The sequence below is a fragment of the Galeopterus variegatus genome, unplaced genomic scaffold (assembly GCF_000696425.1).
Source record: "Galeopterus variegatus unplaced genomic scaffold, G_variegatus-3.0.2 Scaffold188, whole genome shotgun sequence".
NCBI classification, from domain to species: Eukaryota; Metazoa; Chordata; class Mammalia; order Dermoptera; family Cynocephalidae; genus Galeopterus; species Galeopterus variegatus.
In genome coordinates this window covers 16,390-24,446 of record NW_007726299.1, presented here as the reverse complement: position 1 = coordinate 24,446, position 8,057 = coordinate 16,390, and the positions used below count along the sequence as shown (strand labels likewise).

Here is an 8,057-nt window from a genome sequence, read left to right as displayed (position 1 = left end):
TAGTTATGGAAGTTTATTGGTAATCAATATTTTTCAGGCAATTCCAGCCACATGTTCATGACTTGTAGTTTTGGGCAGGGTGGGAGAGGGGTAGTGACCAAACTATCAGACTGTTAACACCAACCTTAGTCTAGAATTGCGGACCCAAGAACAATGACCAATAAACACTTCTGTGGCTACAATAAAGAGGTATTGACAGTTGCCAGCAGACCCAGGGCAAAGCTTCTAAATGGTCACCAGAGGGCAGGATTAATCAGGGAAGACTTCTTCGAGGAGGAAGTTTTGAAATTGAGAGAGGAAATAAGGAAGGAAAGTTAACTTTTTTTTGGTGTCTATACACCAGGCACATGTAAGGATCAATTGAAACCACATATGTGAATGCATTTTGTAAACTAAAATTGCTAGACAAATGTAAGGGAGTAATATTATTAATGAGGGTGAAGGTGTGTGTTCCAAACTAAACTTCTACATTCCAGGTTTGCCATCCATCCATCCATCCATCCGTCCAAATATTTATTGTTACCAGGCATTGGTGCTAATAATGTAGGTGACTTTCCTGACTAGGAAGGGACAAGAGGGGTAGTAGAGTAGCTAAAAGGGGAAGTTGTGGAGCCACAGAGAATGGTTGAGGGAAACAGTTAAATATGATTAAATGCTGATGAGAAAAAGAGAGTTAACAGGGTAAAATGGAAAACAGAAAAGAAGGAAGTAATCTGTCGATCTGGTCCCCAAGGAGGAAGACAATGGGTGTGGAGGCAGGTAAGGTGGGAGAAGTGTGGCAAAATGTTGAAGAAGTTTCCTGCCTAATAACAGCTACTTTCTTGTCTAGGTTTTACCCAAACCCTTCGTAATTTTCTCACATACATCTGGGACTGTGTGAAGAGAACTGCAGAAGGAAGGCCAAAGCAAATCCTTGGGATGGGTGTGGCAGGACAGATGGCCCTGATAAATGTGGGCAGCGTTTGGAGAAACAGGGCTACAGAGGGCAGGAAGGAGGGAGAGACAGAGGCAGAGACAGAGACAGAGAGTGAGCACAGCTTTGTTTCCATTCCAAAAGCTAAGGAGAACTTCAGCCTGAAAGAATGGATGGCTGTTCTTTTTAGCTCTCCAACCCAATGTTCTTCTGAAGGAGGCAATATAATTAGCAAAGGTACCCCATGGCCTGTTCTGCAGAAAATAAACCAGCAGGTGTGCATTCAGAAGAGAAGCCAAATAAGTTCTTGGCAGAAACTGAGGTTGTTATTACAGCAGAACAAAAAGAAAGTTTAGAAACCAAAATGCTCTCTTTATCTCTTTTAAAATTATTGTACTGGAAATCTTGCAACTAAATAAATTCCCATCCCATACTGTATTTTGTCCCAAGATTTCTTTGGTTTGGATCATTTTGTGCTAATAATGTTCAGGGCCTTAGTCTCTTTAGTTCTCAGGGTCCTCCTACTCTCACCGGCTCTATATGGACCAGGATGCTGCGGCTTCTTAGGCAAAGTGCAGGGCAGATGGACGGCAGCAGATGGGAGGGTGCCGTGCTGCCAGTGGAAAGGGAAGACTGACATCTTGAAAGGCTGCCCTGACACAGAACCAGCCTTGTGACCTTGGGCAAGGGTAGACCTGGAATCCTGAGGATCAAATGGACCCACCATTGGATATCTTTTGATCCATCTCATTCCTGAGCTCCATCCCAGTACATAAATTGTGAGTCGATGCATGTATTTGTAAAACTGGAAAGCCCAGAACAAATACAAGGTGATATTTTGATGGAGGCAACAGACAAGTTGCGTGTGCTCATATATGTGTGCACACGTGTGTGCATGCATGTGTGTGTGCATATGCACACACATATAGGGGTCTATTATAGACATGGAATCTTCCAACTCAGTGGCTGCTTCCCTGGCTTGCCACTATGTGGTTTACCTCAATATAGTGACTGAGGAATATACAGAAAGCCCAACAATACCAAAACATACTCGCATGAGCTATTTTGGTCTCCTTGAACCAGCTGGCCAGCACTTATATGAGGTCCATCCAAGGGTGCCTTGGGACATCTCATCTCCTTCAAACCCTTCCCAAACTACACCCCCTGAGATCCCCACCAATAGTCAACAATGAGCTAGTCCAGCAAGGTGAGGTTTTCACTGCCTGTTGCCAACAAAAACATGCGGAGTACCTCTGAATAGTCTAAGAAAAGTCTGCCAGAGCTGCAGATCCAGTCATTCATCCACTGACATCCTCAATTTTGAGAATGGCATTAAAGGACAAGGGAGTTTGGTGCTCTTTCTGGCGTGTGTTGAAGGAAGACAGACAACCATGTATGGCTGCCAGGGAGCCAAAAAAAGACCCCAATGCAGGTGATCCGTGGGAAGAGGAGGTGGCCAATTCAAGGGCAGGGTTTAGAAAATGTAGGGAACACTCACCAATGAGAGGGCAACAGCTAAGATTATTTTAACTTAGTCCACTCAACTCTACCCCAAAAACTCTCCTTCAATCCCTTCAGCCTTTTCTCATCCTTTAGGATGTCACCTTTTCTGTGACCTTTCCCAACTCTACTTCTCCCCCAGTAGGATCAGTCACCTTCCCCCTCTGTCTGTTCCAACCAGGTTATAGTATTTCCTTAACTCATTCAAAAACACTCATGAGCACCTACTTTTCTGTGACCTTTCCCAACTCTACTTCTCCCCCAGTAGGATCAGTCACCTTCCCCCTCTCTCTGTTCCAACCAGGTTATAGTATTTCCTTAACTCATTCAAAAACACTCATGAGCACCTACTATGTGCCAGCCACAGAAATGAGCTGACACACAATAAGGCACAGTCCCTACCCTCAAAGTGACCACAGTCTAACAGGGAGATGGACAAGTAGATCTTGATCCAGAGTGACCAGTGCTTCTTGGAGGTGAGTATAGACGTCCGAATCAGTCTCGCAGTCCAGGAAAGGGAACTTGGGCTTAGTCTTGAAGCGTAATGGGAGCTGGCAGTTCTGAGGAGGGGCTTGTGGCCAGGCAGAGGGAAGATCCCAGAAGCAGCAAACAGCAGGGGACATGTAGGGAACTGCCCAGAGCATTGCACGGCTGGGAGAAAGGTGAAGTTTGGGGAGTGACCAGAGATAATGGTAAAAAAATAGATTGGGATGGACTCCACAAGCTCTGGCCCCTGAAATTAATCCTAAAAGCCACAGGGAGACAATGAGTGACGTAATGAGAGGAGGAACGGTTCAGACAATTCAGTGGACATGTCTTGAAGAAGATCAAAGCCAGGTAGGAGGTTTTCTAAATAATCCAAGCAGATGTCAATGGCCAGAATTAAGGAAATAGCAATAGATATGAGAAATATTTAAGCACTAGACTTGACCAGACTTCATCACTGATTGAATGCAGATAAGAAGGAAAAGGAGAGTAATTGGCAACTTTCTAGTCTGTGGCTTGGAGGACTCCGAGAATGGTGGGATCAGTCTATGAAATGGGAAAGATCATAAAAGGAGAGCAGTTGTCTGTGCAGGAAATGAGCCCAGCGAATAATCTGTGGGACACCCAAGTGGAGGTGTTTGGATCTGCTGCTCAGGAAAGACGGCTGTCTGCGGACATAGATTTGTTATTCCTATAGTGGCCGGTTGGCCATGGGTCACTCCCCAGAGAGTGTCTAGATCCAGAACAGCAGAGAGATAGAAGAGCACAGTGATGTGGCCTAGTGGCCATGTGACGTCGCTGAATTCCATTCTCCTCACAGGTGAAATGGGCAGAGAAATGTGCGGTCATGAGAATCCAATAAGATCATAGATGTTTTACTCATAGAGTGGCCATGTGACGTCGCTGAATTCCATTCTCCTCACAGGTAAAATGGGCAGAGAAATGTGCGGTCATGAGAATCCAATAAGATCATAGATGTTTTACTCATAGCCCAAGATTCAGCAGTAGAAGACTCACTATGAGTGGCTTTCGCCTCTCAAATCACTTGACTAGTGCTTGACACTACTTTCTTCAAAAAGAATTCTACAATTTTACTTCTCTCTGTAGGGTGAAAATTTACATGGATTAAAGGAGATCAGGGAAGGGTGCATGTAGGTGCCCCAGCTGCTTTATGTAATGATGTTTTCTAGTGTCTGACAATTGTTTTTTGAGCTCAGTTTGCAAATGACTGTGGCAAAAATAAGACAAGAAATGATGTATTCAACAATTGCACCAAATCAGGTTTACATAATAGCACAGAACTCAGATGAATATAATAACTGTGAATAGAGTGGATTAAAATTTTAAATTCTGACCTTCTTACCTTGTTATGCTTCAACGTTATAGAATAAAGGGGCTTTAGATATGACAATAATAATCATCGTCATTGCTCTGCCGTTAAATGAATTAGCTGATGTAACTCAGAAGAGATCAAAGTCATCTGGAGAGTTGTCATGTTGCTAAGTTGTCATGTGATACTTACCATGTGGCCTCATTTACACCTTGCTCCCATAACTGAGATTTTAAAAATTATGTTTCTGATTCTAGAGAAGAACTGAATGGAACGGTCCGAGAAATTGCACAAAATTCCGTTTGCAGAAAACTTGGCTGTTTTCCCCCCACTGTTTCTCCTACCTGTTCCCTTCTGTCACCAGTGGCTTCACTGGGTTGGTGGTGGAAGCCACAGGGATGCCAACCTCCTGGGCTGCACCCCCCACTCCTTCGTGCAGCAGCGGGAGGATGTCTTCTTCTGCTGACTCAGCTGACTTCTTCCTACTCCCATGATGGGACCCTCCATCGATCAGGTTCCCAAAATTACCTGCAGAGGCAGTAACAAGAGGAGAGGGGCCGGTGTCAGCAAGCAGAGTCAGTCTGCTTGGCATAAGGGATCCAAGTTCACGTCCTCCCATGGCCGGGCAATAGATCTCAGTATGAAGGTGGTAAGAGCAATGGCCAGATAAAGAAACGAGACTGACAGTGACGATGAGCCACCGTCTCCATCAGTCTTATTTTCTCTTTTGTGAAAACTATACAAGTTACAAATTAGAAAACACAGTCAAGAGAAAAAGCGTCACTAGAAATCACAAAATTCAGTTACAACCATTTTTAACAATTTCATGTATATCCTTCAAAACTTTTCATAGAGATGGTGGTAAAGGATCATTGTAGATATGTGACCTGGCGTAACAACCTGATTTGTAACCTGCCTTTTTCACTCAAAATATCGTGAACCCTTTTCCAAAACTCCTTCTCCTCTAAGAGGAGATTTCTCATCTAAGTTTCCAAGACAATATCACATTTAGAAAAGTAAAGAAGGGAGGGAGGGAGGGACAGAAGAAAACATTACTTGGGGGCAAACTGGGCAGCTTTTATACTACAAATGCCTTTGTGTAAGAATAGATATCCCCTGAAGGCATACTGATGTCGTTGATATTTCCATCTTACAATCTGATTTCAAATTCTTAAAAAGATTAAAATGAATATTTCTCTCTTTTAGAAGGATCTCCAAACCTAGCCATATTATTGAGTTGGTCTATTTTGTTTACATCAAGAAAGGTCTGGGATCAAGAGCCTGTGATGGTGAAGACCCCTTAACTTGGGAAGCCTTCCTCTCGCCTCCTTCCCTGGCCCCTTCCCCTCCTCTCTGGCAGGGTAGGTTCCACTACTCTGCCTTCTGCAGAAGATGCTGTTGGTGCCCCACCCACATCCCCTTTACCAGGAAGAGGCACTGAGATGGTTGCTAGCAGGCTACAAAAGCCACCTTCCCTGGAGAATTGCCTTCTACTGATGGAGATGGCCTCTCCCTGGAAGATTAAAGGCTGCTCACCTGTGCCTGAAGCCACTCACCACTCGATGTGGGGATATAGGAGCCCAGTCCCCTTGCCTCAAGGAGGGACCGAGTCTGTGCACCCTCATGCTCCAGAGCTCCCCACTGAGAGCACACCACCCAAATCTCACTTGTGCAAGAATCCGCTCAGGCATTGTTTCTGGTCCCTAAAGAGGTCCCTAACATCACAAGCATATTTCTGTTACTCCTCTACTGCCTTGTTTCAAATGATTTACTTGGATGTCTGTAAACATCAAAGGATGGAAATGGCACCTTACTATTTGCGTCTCTGTTGTCACTACTAGGCATGGCACAGACACAGGGTCTTGATACACATTTGGAGAATCAGGGACCTTAACGCTTTACTATGTCCACAAAAGTCTTTCTCCCCAGTCTTATTTCAACTCATTCTCTCCTTCTCTTCTCCACTATTCCTACCTTAGTTTAAAGCCTGAAGGAGGCATGAAGGCATCATAGAAAGAGGAAGAGATTTAGACTTAGCAGGCCTGGTTGAGTCTTCTGTCTAACATTCACCTGCCATGTAAACTGGGATGGTTATTCAACCTCCCTGGACATCCATTATGGTTGAAACCATTGAATTCATGACAAATTGGTCACAAAGCCAGAGCATGGCAGCACAGATGGAGGATAGTTGGGTGGATCAAGGGTTTGGAGTTTTTAATAGAACAATAGGGAAGAGAATTGAGGTAACTGGGAAGAGAGTTGCTGAAGGGCTGAGCCACCTGAGATGGGTAGAGAGGGAAGAGAGACAGGAGAGGAAACAGAAGGATGGATTGGATATCTCCATGAGGCACAGGGAAGGTACCATGGGAAAAGGGAATGAGAGGGATGGTGCTCAGGGTCAGAGAACAAGATGCTGGCAAGTAGGAGTTCAGAGGTGGGGACACCCCTGCATGCAGAGCTCACTGCCTCCCTGTGGAACCCAGTCCACCAAGAGACTTCCCTGCATATTGGCAAGTGCTTCCTTGGACAGACCCCAAATCATCCCATTTGTCACATTTGCCCATGTGTCCTTGATCCCACCTTGGAGCCCCCGACTGTGAGCTGCCTTCCTCTTCTCCATCCCTAAGATGCCTGAAGCCAGCTACAGGTCTCTCTCAGTCCCCACCCCAACCTCTCTTCTTTCTCAGATCCCTCTTCCTTTCCTATAAAGATATGTGTTCTCAAAACGTATCTCCACCCTCTGAACATGCAGACGTGGGATTCTGTGTCAGACCTTTAGCTGGATGGCTCAAAAGGGCTGGAATCCATTTACAGTTCCTTCTGCCCTGTTGAAAGAGAGCTGGCGGCCTGAATGTGAATTAAGATCTTATCGGGTGGAACACTCTTTCTTGGACTGGTTCTCCTAGCTGCACGACAGCCCTGGAAAATTTCTGGGAGTTATAATAATAGCGCGTACTATAAGTGTGGCGCTTTGCATGCATTAACTTGTTAAACCTTTGCAATAACTCCTTGAGAAGTTATTATTATTCCCATTTACAGGTGAAGAAACTGAGACCCAGGTAAATTAAATGAGCCTGGGGTAATGGAGCCATGATTAATAATCCAAGTCTGTCCGAATCCAAATCTATACTCTCAATCACTTTTTTTAGCACATGAAAATAAATCTATCCCTTATATATGAGAGTACTTCAAAAAGTTCATTGAAGGGCCAGCCCGTGGCTCACTTGGGAGAGTGCGGTGCTGATAACACAAAGGCCACAGGTTCGGATGCCTATATACGGATGGCCGGTTAGCTCATTTCAGAGAGAGTGGTGCTGACAACACCAAGTCAAGGGTTAAGATCCCCTTACCAGTCATCTTTTTTTTTAAAAAAAAAAGTGTTCATTGAAAGATTTTATATTATCTTTTAATTCTATTTATCCACTAACTTTTTAAAGTACCTTCATGTTGACACTAGGGTGGACAAGAAATTGTTCATTTCTTTCTGAGGTGCAAACCTCCACCAGAGTGCTATCATCTTCATGCAAAGCACTAATTCATTTATTGAGGCAATAGGTACTAAGCCCATGCTATGTGCCAGGCACTGTGCTTCCTGTGCTTACCGATAGACACTTCAAAGCTGATGGGTTTATCTCCTATCTTCCGGTCAATCATGGTGGCTTCAAAAAATGCTCCAAAGAGTAAAAATTCCTCATATTTTTCTGGTATAATCTACAGAAAGAAAAAAAATTACCAGACAGAACTGTTTTCTTTCTTTCTTTTTTTTATCTTCTTACCAGGAAGCTGATTTACTGATGGTCCAGCATAATTTATAGGAAGTTGAGACTG

General features: G+C 44.2%; 1 protein-coding gene across 1 annotated transcript in view; it reads right to left on the bottom strand.

The window, feature by feature from the left end:
* The window catches only part of FER1L6 (fer-1-like family member 6), a gene marked incomplete at its 5' end in the record, with an annotated part of 120,763 nt that overhangs the window by 99,644 nt on the left and 13,062 nt on the right, over positions 1–8,057 (bottom strand). The window contains 2 exons of the mRNA XM_008564614.1: positions 4,574–4,757; positions 7,832–7,940. Of these exons, the coding sequence (XP_008562836.1) occupies positions 4,574–4,757; positions 7,832–7,940 (293 nt within the window). The remainder of the gene's footprint in view (positions 1–4,573; positions 4,758–7,831; positions 7,941–8,057) is intronic.